The sequence below is a fragment of the Martes martes genome, assembly GCF_963455335.1.
Source record: "Martes martes genome assembly, chromosome: 16".
NCBI lineage: Eukaryota > Metazoa > Chordata > Mammalia > Carnivora > Mustelidae > Martes > Martes martes.
Genome location: NC_137904.1, coordinates 31,097,447 through 31,110,284, shown reverse-complemented (window position 1 = coordinate 31,110,284; position 12,838 = coordinate 31,097,447). Strand labels below are relative to the sequence as shown.

The 12,838-nt window shown below is 34.2% G+C and overlaps 1 protein-coding gene across 1 annotated transcript in view; it reads left to right on the top strand.

Moving 5' to 3' along the window:
* Window positions 1-8,145, top strand: part of MED13 (mediator complex subunit 13) — a 106,106-nt gene extending 97,961 nt beyond the window's left edge. Inside the window, exons 28-30 of the mRNA XM_080826037.1 lie at window positions 835-1,008; window positions 3,687-3,787; window positions 4,135-8,145. Of these exons, the coding sequence (XP_080682163.1) occupies window positions 835-1,008; window positions 3,687-3,787; window positions 4,135-4,267 (408 nt within the window). The 3' untranslated portion in view covers window positions 4,268-8,145. The remainder of the gene's footprint in view (window positions 1-834; window positions 1,009-3,686; window positions 3,788-4,134) is intronic.
* Window positions 8,146-12,838: the final 4,693 nt, after the last annotated feature.

Genomic DNA, 12,838 nt, shown 5'->3' with positions numbered 1-12,838 from the left:
AAAAACTTGGGGAAAAAGGTGAGATTATTGAAAAAAATATGTATACAGAATAGCACCCATAATCTCACCACTTTAATAAAATTGTTTTTTACTTTTAGCAGATTACCTTCCTTTCACATGTATTTATATTTTAACTTTTCAGTACATAAAATTTAAGTATTATGAGCTTTTTAACGTTTTCCCGTAATTGTTATATCATTCCCAAAATGTTGGACATTTAAATATCTTATTTTTTTCTGTTACAGATAATGTTGCAATGAACATTTCCTTGCATATCATTTTCTTCTTTTTATTTATTTCCTTAACGTAAATGCCAAGAAATACATGGACTAATGTAAAGGATATGAGCATCACTTGATAGTCATCCCTTCCTGTTGTCATAGTGCTTTCCAAAATACTAGTAATTGCATTTTATAGTGTTAGATGAACAAAGCTAAATTTAATTTACCTATTGGATTGAGGTGTGGTAATCAGGAATTAGTTGAGGGAATAATTAGGAAGTGAGTTAGGAATTTCATTGAACATTTTGTATTTTCAGTTGGCTGGAAAGGTTTAAACACACATATACTGAACATGGGCTCAGCATCATAATACAAACTTACTAAACAGTTGGTATATTTATTTCCTCATATAACTCTTAAAACTCATTCTTTTAATATTGTTACTAATTATGATCTTCTAAGTACATAGCAATTGATTTTTTTCAATATCCTTTAGTATTTTTTTTAAGTTGATATCATAAGATAGTGAGACTGATTGCCATAAACCATTCTGTATATCTAGTACCAAGGTGTATCAAATGAACTAACATACTTTTAATTTTCTCTCTTTAAGGGTCAGGGTACTGATCGGCTACTTTCAACAGAATCTCATGATGAAGTAACTAATATTCTTCAGCAACCATTGGCCCTTGGTTACTTTGTATCAACTGCCAAAGCGGGTCCATTACCTGACTGGTTCTGGTCAGCATGTCCTCAAGCACAATATCAGTGTCCCCTTTTTCTTAAGGTATTTCCATTTCTATGCCACTTCCTAAATAATGCTGATTGATGCCTTAGTTCCAAAGAAATATAGAGGTGTCTAAGGTCTTATTAAATGAATTGTGAAATATGACAAGATCACAAAGAAGTTACCTAATTATGAAACAGCTGTACTAAGTTCGAACTTTTCATTTATCTTTTTATATTTCTGGGACCCTTGCTCTTAATATTTGCAACTGCACATATGAAGTTTAGAGCTGGGTGAACCTTGTATTACTTTTAATCTAACATTTTCATTTTCTAGGTGAGCATATTAAAGTTTAGAAAAACTTATTTGTCCAAAGTCATAAATTGGTAGTAGACCCAGAACTACAGTCTGGGTCCTTTCATGATTATACTATTATTCTTTGAATTACATCTTCCTGCTATTATGCCACAGTATTTTGGGGATTAAAGGATTCATAATTTTCTAAGAATATATTTGATATTTAGGTCCATTTACTATCTCCTTAAAATTTCTTTCTAGCTTTGTGTAAATTGCTATGTTAAAACTATTAAGTGGTTTCCAAGTGCTAAGATTCTCAGACCCATACTGACTTATTTATCAAAACAAGTTCATTAGCAAGTGACATAATGAGGTTGAGATACATTGTAAAGTGGTGAAATGAGATGTGAAAGCCCTATCCAGGATTTGTTACTTCTGTAGCTTACTACTATTCCAAAATAGGAAATTCAGATCTGATTCACTTTTTCTTACATACCTGCACCAGAAGTTGACTTTTATTCCACAAGTCATGCTAATCTCACTTCTTGCCAGTTGATTTTTACTCTTAGGGTAAAAGTTGGATACTATGCTTTAGTTTTGGGGGATTGTATTTTAGTGGGTACCTGAACCAATAGGCTTGCCCTCTCTTAAGCCTGTTGCTATCTTGATACCCCTGGCCCACATACCATTGAGTCAGTGACATTTGAGCCTAAGCATTGAACTTCTGTAGCACATTCATAAAGAATACAACAGCTCTTGATCTGAATTGACTATTGATGCAATAATATATTTAGGGAGTGTCAGCCAGTTTGATCATATATGACTTTTCTTCCCCTTCCAATATATGTACAGTAGTCTATACAGATCTTATTACAAGAACATATTCCCAAGAGTGTTTCTGCAAAATAGTAGTCCTTGGTGTTTCTAGAAAACAAAGGGTTCTTTGGTCCTTTGGGAAATGTTGCACATGCTTTCTGCCCCCCTTTTGTTGTTATAAGACATGTATGCACATTAAAGTCTTTGAAAAAACAGCAGTAAATAACATTGTATACTTACTATTTCCCAAACTTACTTTAATACACAAAAAAGCAATTGTGTAACACCAATTCATAGTTCATGACCTTAGTGTTTCACAGAACATTTTTTTAGGAAACACCACTTTACAAAAAGTCCAAGGGACTATCCAGATTCTTTTCTACTCAATATTTATTTGCAGAGAGGATAGTGTAAAGTGGGCATTCACCCTCAGATACAGTGTAACAAGATTAGGACTTCTGGTCTGAATTACCAGGTAAGGCATAATTTACCGTAATTTTGTTCACCTTTTGTTTTCATACATTCCATTTTATTTCCTATACCATAGGCAATAAAATCACCTGATGTGTTTTTCTTTACTTGGAAAAATAATGGATTGTTACCTTGATGATTAAAAAATCTTTTTATCATAGAAATTAAATAGTAATTTCTAGTACTGACTATTCATCTAATTTGTAGTGATCTGCCATATGAGACTTCTTATGACTTATAAATCAAGAGTTTATGGGCAGTTAAAATATATATATATATATCTTTGGTTATATTCTTGAATATATAACACAAGAATATAAATATGTATATATAATTATATTCTTGAATATATAACACAAAAATATAAATATATATATATAAATATATATAATTACAATTGTAGAGGAGAAATCACCTAAATATGAAATAATACCTTTTACAGTATACAGATCTGCTAGAAGAGTTTCTCCATCTCTCATAGTTTTTTTTTTAAACACTTTATATATATTGACTCAATAAACAAAAAATGATTCACTTTATTTGAAATTCCTTTTTTCCACTCTTCATTGTCATACCGAAATGGGTGTGACAGTTGTCACCAAGCCTCCAGTATGAAATTGCATGGGCAAAAGAAGGCATTCTATGCACTGTACTAGAGTGCTCACAATTCCACCATAGGTAGGTTTGTTTAAAATTATAGATTCGTAAGCAGTATATTTGCATATGCTTACTCCTCATATATTTTTCAGTGCTAGATCTTCATGTATGTGTATAGTCTAAAGTTCTAAGTAACCTGTAGACAGACTGTTCAGGTTTATCAGCTTAGGGCTTCTTTAAACATTTACACATCTAGGTATGTTACACTCAGAAAATAGATGACTTTTAAAATACCTTTTAAATAAGTTTTTTAAGGATTATTATGTGGTCTCAAAAGCAGTAGAGCTTATGAAAATAAAGTAAGATTGAATGTAAGTTATGCACTTAAAAATTAATTCTGTAATAAGTTGGTTAAGCAAGAAGAACAAGCATCTTTATAGTGGTGCCCATTCAATACATAGGTCTAAAATGTATTTCATCAAGGACGAGACCTTGGAAAAATAAGGTAAAACCGACAACTTTTCCATTTGGCTGACTGATTTCCTGTTTTTTTTTAGGCCTCTTTGCACCTCCACGTGCCTTCAGTGCAATCTGATGAGCTGCTTCACAGTAAACACTCCCACCCACTTGACTCAAATCAGACTTCAGATGTCCTCAGGTATAACTCTTTTTTTTTTTACCATTAAAGGTTCTCCATTGCATCTTTGAAAGAATATAATGTTGATTCTCATGTAGTTTTCTCATATTTGGCAATAATTTACAGTCGTGTACCCTTGGATCTCTAGATGAAGTACATCATTCAGAATGAGTGCTTTTCTTCCTAGCATGTGCAATCTACTTTTGAGAGTACTTTTTATGAAAATTAGTTAATCTTTAATCTCCCCTAGAACTCTTTATTCTATACCTTCCAACATTTTTTAAAGTGGCTTTGAATCTTAGATGCCATAATTGGGAACTGCTTCCAAAATCTACAGTGAAAATAAATACATGACTTATACTTTTCAGGTTTGTTTTGGAACAGTACAATGCACTCTCCTGGCTAACCTGTGACCCTGCAATCCAGGACAGACGCTCATGTCTCCCAATTCATTTTGTGGTGCTGAATCAGTTATATAACTTTATCATGAATATGCTGTGATCTTCATTCAGTGGAACTGTACAAGAAAAAAACAAGGAAAATATTTCGCTGCAAGATTAAGTTACAGTTATCTTCTCAGTGAAAGTCATCTGTGATGGGGTCTAATTCTTATTACTTCAACAAATATTGTTTTGACTTGGGGGGAGGGGCTATAACCCTGCTATTTTTCACTGACTATACTGAACTCTTTAGGATGATGACTGATCATACAAAACGTATTATAACATTTTCGTAGCAAAATTAACCTTTTTTTTTCCAGTCACAGTATTTGTGAAAAGTAATGAGCCATAGTACCCAGTCATGTTAAATGAATATTAAAAGCATGGAGAGGAAACATGAGGAACAATGTATTTCAACATATGGCTTCAGAACATCAAGATGTTCTTGTATTGGATTATAGTATCTAGTATTCAAAAATGCCTGCATCTCTTATTTATTGTAAGTTTTTAAATGTATAAATTGTCTTATATTTCTTAACCTCTTTTATAAAAATTTTCCTAGAAGGTTTATACTGCCTTCTTGCTTTAAAGCAATTGGTCTAAAATATATGTAATCGTCTTAATTAAAAAGTTGCAGTAGGGTTGCTTTTAGAGTATTATTTTTTTGTAAGGGGGTGGGTGGGACGGACAGTAAATTTGTATTGTCTCGATGTACAGTTTAATGGGGATAGAGGGGGAATAATGTCCATACCATTGTGTGTGGAGGATTTACAGCTAAGCTGTAGTTGCAGAGTACATGTACAGTAATGAAGTTCACTGTGTTTATAAATTAAAAAGGTACCAGGTCTTACAGCATTTTATATATCACACCTTTACAGAATAACATGATGGCAATATACAAGTGATATTGTTGGGTGGTTTAACTTAGAATAAAATGAGAATTCTTCAGTTATATTTTGTACTATGGTTTAGGGCTATGACTAATATTTCAGGCCATTTCCAGTGAAAGAAACTTAGTTTTACAAGAAAAACATTTGCTACTGAATGCTTAAACTAATTTTGGTGTTTAATGTTACATGCTTAAATGTTTTTTTTTTTTTTTCAGTTTTGACAGTGGCACATCTAGGCATGGGAGTATTATTAATTATGAAAATTATCTTCAGGATCTGCTATAAGGTTGAAATTTAGCCCAGCTCTAGGCATTTTACAAATTATTTTAAGAACAGTCACTCTGATTGTTTGACTTTTTTTGTTTTTTTAAATTAAAGATTGGGAATGTGTGTGAGAGTATGCATATGTATGGGTGTATGTGTGTGTGTGTGTGTGTGTGTGTGCAATCAAACTGTGGTGTAAATAGATTCTCAGTGAATTCTGGTATTCAGACTCTATTCCACTAGTTAAAGAACCATTTTCTAAACTTAACCTGTTTCCTTTTGCCTTTTTTATTTATTTAATTTTCTTGGTTTGGAGATGGCAGTCCCAAACACCAGAGTCTGTACTTTACTGTAACACAGCTCAGATTAAGGCAGGGCATATGCCAAGGAGGTTCTCACCTCCCTAAAGAAGGGACTTGAATTTTAGGGACTTTAATTCACCCCTTCCTTCAATACAGCTTTCCCCCTTCTTGTTTGCACATGCCAAGAGAAATGCTTTTATGCAGGCTTTACCCCGTTAAAACGTTATTTCTACAGTGCTGCTCACAAGAGAGTCCAAGTTAGCCTCCTCCCCGTGTTGCTGACTTGAATTCACAGTCACCAAGTCTATATCTTTCTTGGAAGCAGTCTAGCAAAATTCTGAATTTGTACATTCACTAATTCTCCACAAAGACAAAATCAGTTGTATTTACAAAACTGTAATTCGGTATGTTTTATTTTGTTTTTACTGAAACTTGTTTTGTAAATACTATATGCTTAGCTTAAATATCACTTTCTTATGAACAATATAACTTCTTCAAATTGTGTATATTAAAACATTAGCAAGTCTTGTTTTTTCTATAAAGAACACAACTGGTGACAAAGGTTTTCAATCACTTCTTCAAAATTACAATGCAATTCCAGTGGTCAGCATTTTTGAAATTAAAATTTAAAGATCACATCTCTGCATTCATTTTTAAATTATGCTAGCACACTACAGATTATGTTGGCATGTTTTGTTCTGTACTTAACTTGTCTGAGATTTGAGGGAAAAAATGTTTATTTGGAATTTCTATAAAAAGTATCCTTTTTTATATATTTAGCTCAGTAGTGACTTTTAAAAATAAAAGCTATATTCCCAGTTGTTTAGTATCACTAGCTTATAGTAACCACACCTCAGTTTGAAAATAGATTTTTAAAAAATTATTCCCTGACAGTTTCTTTTATATGGAGCCATAAGGAAGAAACCCAGTATACAATTCCTTTTTATCTGGGCATCAGGGAGTAGTTCCCAAATATACAGGATTTACTGATAAGATTTTTTTTTCTTCCCTTCACATACAAGTTCACACTTAAATAGAACATTATTAAATAGCCATTAGAAAAGGTCAGGAGACTTATTTCAGAAAAAAATTAAGCCTTTTATGCAGGATGATGGATCTTACTAATGTACTGTCACAGACAAGTATGGGTAGTTTTTTTGTTTGTTTAAATGGTAAAGCAAAATAATACATACTTTATACCAGTTGATCACCAACACCTTGACTTCTTTGTTATAGTGCTAATGTGTTTTTTGTGCAGTTATCCATTACCAAGCAGGGTGGAAGTTCAGTATTTTGGCATTTAAAAAGATTAGTTATATAATGTCTGCTTCCAGCCAGTGAGAAACATCTAGCCATACTTTCTTATGCAAGCCATTCAGTTATCAGGACTGTGAATTAACACTGTATGAATAAATTTCTGTACACCTTATTGTTTGGCCAGAAGGCCACCAAGTGTACTTATATGTAATCCTTAAATTTTAAAGTAGCTGTAATTTTTAAATCTTTCTAAACTTTTCTTAAACCACTAAAATTAAGCTCTTACTACTTAGTCAACTATCCTCAGCTGTATTCGTACTCAATTGTCAGTATGGCACAGATTACTGTATTAAAATATTCTTTTCGTCTTCATATTTACCTTCTGAGGTAATTTTTTAACTTAATGTGTTACTACAAAGATTTGCAGATCTTTAATCAAGCACTATGTTAATACTGTAATATCAAAATACTATGTTGCATTATTTAAAATGTTCAAATTGAATACATTAAAAGGAAGTTTTTAAATGCTGTTGCATCATATAATTTGCTATTCATCCACTATGGCATCACATATCAGTCTATTAATACATTTAATGTTGCATGAGTAATGTTTTGGTCTGGGTTTCCTCTTAAGATTTTAGTTTGTCTAAATTAAGGAAAAATGTTTTTGACATACTTTTTTTTTGCACCCCCCACCCCCCAGTGAGCTAGAAATCTTAACCTTCCGGTTTTTCTTGGTGTTTTAATGGGCCCAAGAACTGTGGTTTAAATTTTCATATGTTTTCTCTTTTGTGGAGTATGAATTAAAAACTGGATTTGGGACCTAAAATACTCCTCAGGTTGATGTATTCATGAAGTTTTAAAATAGCTTTAGTTTTCAAAGTAAACTGGATTTGTGGACCTTAAAGTTACTGAGTTTAAACTACAAATTGTAACGTCATTACTGGACATGTCAGCATCAACTCTCTCAAAATAGCTTGGTCACTTTATGAAGGGGTGTTTTAAAGTTGTTGTTTAGCAGTGACATTTAATATGGTCCAATTGTTTTTTTTTTTTTTTTTATGTGACAAAAAAAAGAATAAGGAACAAACACTATTGCTGCCGAATGCCATAACACTGAGTTGTACAAATTGTGATTGAGGAAATGAAAAGGTTTATACTTTTTAAAAAAAACAAAAAACAAAAAACAAAACTTCAAATGGAATAAATTATTCATGAAGCCTTCATTGTGGTGTCTCATTCTGTTAAAAATACTTCCATCTTAAACTTACGTAAAAATTAATAATTTTTTTTTCATTCTAAGTGGAAATTAATGGACTTTTAATTTCTCTATCTGAAGTATTTTATTTAAAAGGAGATTTTAACTATATCAGTGATTAATATACAAGAAAACTGTGTATGTACATACATATTTCTTTTAGACTGATCAGTTTGGTATCAGTTTTCTAGTCTAAACAAGTTACTTTCAAATATTTAAAGCTTAGTTCAGTCCTATTTGATCACATAAATGTTTTGAAACATAATATAGGGGTTCAGATATGAACAATCCATTAAAAATACTTTGTATAGGCACCCATTTTAAATATTTTTGTACATACTTAAGCTGAGTAAGGACGAACCCCCAAATTGTTGTGTTCATTTTGAAATAGTTTCTGCCAGCAGAAGTTTTAAAATAAGGCTTTAAAAGGAGGTGTACGTTGTTGGAACTTGTACCTTACTAAGTTATTCTACGTCTCACAGTTCATATTACCTGTGATTTTTTTTCATGGTAGCTTAAAATCCTTTATGGCTGCTTCTTGATCTAAATACCAGAAGTCTTGGGGATGCCTGGGTGGCTCAGTTGGTTAAGCGACTGCCTTTGGCTCAGGTCATGATCCCAGGGTCCTAGGATCAAGCCCCACATCGGGCTCCTTGCTCTGTGGAGCCTGCTACTCCCTCTCCCTGCTACTCTGCCTACTTGTGCTCGCTCGCTCGCTCTCTGTGTCAAATAAATAAATAAAATTAAAACCAAACAATACCAAAAGTCTTATCTATACCCTGCTTTCTTTTCACAAACCTCAAAATGGGTTTCTTTCGTATGTTTTCCTCCCAGTCTCTTAGGCATATGAAAGCCCTATGGTTATTTTTGCCTTAAGGCTTTCCCACTTTCCAAATACACCCTTTATGTTTTGTAGAAGGCTCAGATCCAGAATAATTAAGGCATGCCAGAGGAAAAAAATGCTTAAAGGCTGTAACAGGACTTTTTAAACATGCTTCTCGGGGTGCCTGGGTGGCTCACTTGGTTGAGTCTGCCTTCAGGTCAGGTCATGATCTTGGGGTCCTGGGATCAAGTCCCACAGAGATGCTCGGTGGGGATCCTGCTTCTCACTCTCACTCTCCCTCTCAAATGAATAAAATCCTAAGAAAAATAAAAAAAATATGCTTTTAGCAAGATCAAGGACGGAAAAAATGCAAAGAATCAAGTATTTAATACTTTTTATCTTCCTTCTAAAGGGAGAAACTAAAAACCAGCTTGAAGGGTCCTTAAGCTCTAAAATGTAAAATAACTTGACTATGATGAAATTAAAATCTGAGATAGTTAACTGACAAAAAGGACTTAAAGGTGCCAGGTTCAAGAAAGTTACATCCTTGGTACTAAAAGAATTTGTAGATAATGATTTCAGAAATTCTGTAGAAAACTGGAAGATGCCAGAGGAGTGGAAACATAGAACTTCCCCGTTTTTTAGTTTTAAAAAGTTAGAAACTACAGACAAATTTAGTTGAAGAAAAAGATCATTAGAAACCAGCATAGTTTCAGCACTCTGTTTAATAGACTATCTGCTGTACACTAGTTATGAGATATAACTCTTTGACCATTAGTTCTAGTCTACTGACAAACATACTTGTATATATATAATTATTACCATAGGCCTTCTACTGTAATATAATAATGCAGTGCATATACAAGAAAGAGTAGAATAGTTGAAATCAATCTCTACATTTTATTTTGACAGCATTAGCAAACAATACAGAGATGCATATTTAGGTTATTTAATAAGGTTTCATGGTATCATTACACTGAAATTATTAATCCAAACCAGTATCCAGTACCATACCGTGCCAAAGGCAAAAGAAATAAAATATAGTTCCTGCCCTCCAAGTACTTATATTCTGGTAGGAGGGATGAGGGGTTTTTGTTCTTGTTTTTTGTTTGGTTGGTATGTGTTTTGTGTTTTTTGGAGAGACAAGTTCAAACAATACAGTGCAACATGTGAAGTACTATGATGGAAGGGCAAAGGGTGTCTTGGGAACATCGATAAGGGATACTTTAATGAAGAGATAGGTGGTTTGTCAAGAAAAGATTTGGAAATACAAAGTGAGACTTAAAGGATACATAGGAATTATATAAAGAGAATAAAGGAATTTCAGACGGAAGGAACCAGTTGAGGGGGCGGGGAGAGAGCCCATGAATACCATGAAGGATTTGGGAAACAAGCAGTTCCAACAGACTAAAACAGGTGCTTATGAGATACAGATAATGCAGGAGTCCAACCCAGAATTAAGAAGTCAGACCATGAAAAGCTCTTAATTTTGAGCGCAACCTCAGGGAAAATGAACTTTATCCCAAAGCAGGGAAGTGTTTTAGTAGTTGGGATGATTAATAATCAATTGAACAATCATCCAAAAAGGCTTGATTAATGGAGCTGTATCAACCTGGAGGGTTGTCTCCAATCTTGTGCTATAGAATCTTGGCTGGACCTAATTCTATTCAATATTTTATTCATGAAATTAATGAAGATATGATTTGCATAGCCAAAGCAGACAGCCAGTGTAAAAGAAGAGTCCAAAAGATCTCAAAGGAGAAAACAATAGAAGGAATCTTAACGATATAAAATAGGACACTACTGAGGATAACTATAAAAGGAGTACCATGTTGGGACACTTGCCTGGCTCAGTTAAGCATCTGCCTTCAGCTCAGGTCATGATCTTGGGATCAAATCCCACATCTGGCTCCTTGCTCAGCGGGAAGCCTGCTTCCCCCTCAGCCTCCTGCTCCTCCTGCATACGCACTCTCTCTCCCCCTGCCCCCCAACACCGTGAATAAATAAATAAAACCTTAGCAAAGTCCCACATTGAGAAAACTGGAACTAGATGACTCCTGAGGTCGTTTTATTTTGACATTCTATGATTATATTTCCAAAGAATATTGGTCTTTAAATACAGAGATCTTCTAATTTCTTGAAGCTCCTTTCTTGGCAATAATCTACACCTAGTATACCTGAAACATCATTGTTTTTCTTTCTGTTTCTCCTTTTCTTTCTCTCCTTAGTCTTATTGAAAAATAGTTAAAGTGGAAAAGAGTAAAGCCAGTCAGAGGAGAATATTTACCTCACTTAGGAAGGAGTTGCTATTTTGACCTGAAGCATGTTTCACCATATCTAAACACCAGTAATTGTAAGACATAATTTTATGTACCACTAAAACATAAAAAATGCTAAGTAAATTACACTACTGATTTTGAGACATCCCAATTTCAGAGGCTCATTAGTGGCTCAGTCTGTTAAGCATTTGACTCTTGATTTTGGCTCAGGTCATGATGTCAAAGGTTGTGAGACTGAGCTCCACCATGGACTCTGCATTGGGCATGAAGCCTGCTTAAGATTCTCCATCTCTCCCTCTGCCACTTCGCCCCACTTGTGCGCATGCTCTCTCTCTCAAATATTTTTTAAAAAGACATTCCAATTTCATAAATGTTAAAAAGTAAAAAAATGGGGCACCTGGGTAGCTCTGTCAGTTAAGTGTCTGAGCGTCTTAATTTTGGCTCAGGTCACGATCTCACACTCTTGAGATCTTGAGATCAAGCCCGACAAGGAGCTCTGCGCTCAGTGCAGAGTATGCTTGAGGAGTCTCTTTATACCTCTCCCCCTGCCCCTCCTCTCATTTTCTCTCTCTCAAAAAAATAAAAAATTAAAAAAAATAAAATCTGGAAAAAAGTTATCACAGAGTTGATGAAATGTATCTTTTTGTGAGTAGAAATGGTAATGAGCTCAGTTCCACATTGATCTTAAAGGGGGGTTATTTCCTCAAGCATTTTCTATCACAAAGGGTACACCATAATTAGATAAGATACTCCTTTAATAATCAAAGTTTTGTGGTTTATAAGCAACTAAATGTTAGGGCTACTTTACCCTTCTATAAGTTCTTAATCTGTCTAAATACCACAGCTGCAAAATCTTTAAAAATTTATTTTAGTATAGTTTGGGAATGAGTGTCAGAGGAAGCAGATCTAAAACTCAGAAGTTCATGAGTAGTGGTATATAGATATCTACAATGGAATACTATACAGCCATCAAAATATGAAATCTTGCCATTTGCAATGACGTGGATGGAACTAGAGGGTATTATGCTAAGCAAAATAAGTCAATCAGAGAAAGACAATTATATGATCTCTCTGATAGGAATTTGAGAGGCAGGGCAGGGGGTCTTGGGGGGAAGGGAGGGAAAAATGAAACAAGATGGGCCCAGGGAGGGAGATAAACTATATAAGAGACTCTTAATCTCAGGAAACAAACTGAGGGTTGCTGGAGGGGAGGGGGTTGGGAGAGATGGGGTGACTGGGTGATGGGACATTGGGGGGGGGTATGTACTATGGTGAGTGCTGTGAATTGTGTAAGACTGATGATTCACAGAGCTGTACCCCTGAAGCCAATAATACATTATATGTTAATTAAAAAAAGTTCATGAGTAAATCTTTTTTTCCCTAAGTTCTATATGATGGTCAAAATTATTTCACTGGCAAAAATTGCAATGTAGATTTGAAAGACTGACTGTGTGGATGTAAGTGGGGAGAGGCCTGGAGCCTGGGATGACTTCCAGGTTTCTGGCTTGAGCAATTCTGGGTAGTGGGTGATACTCACTGAGGTAAGAATTGGAAGAGAA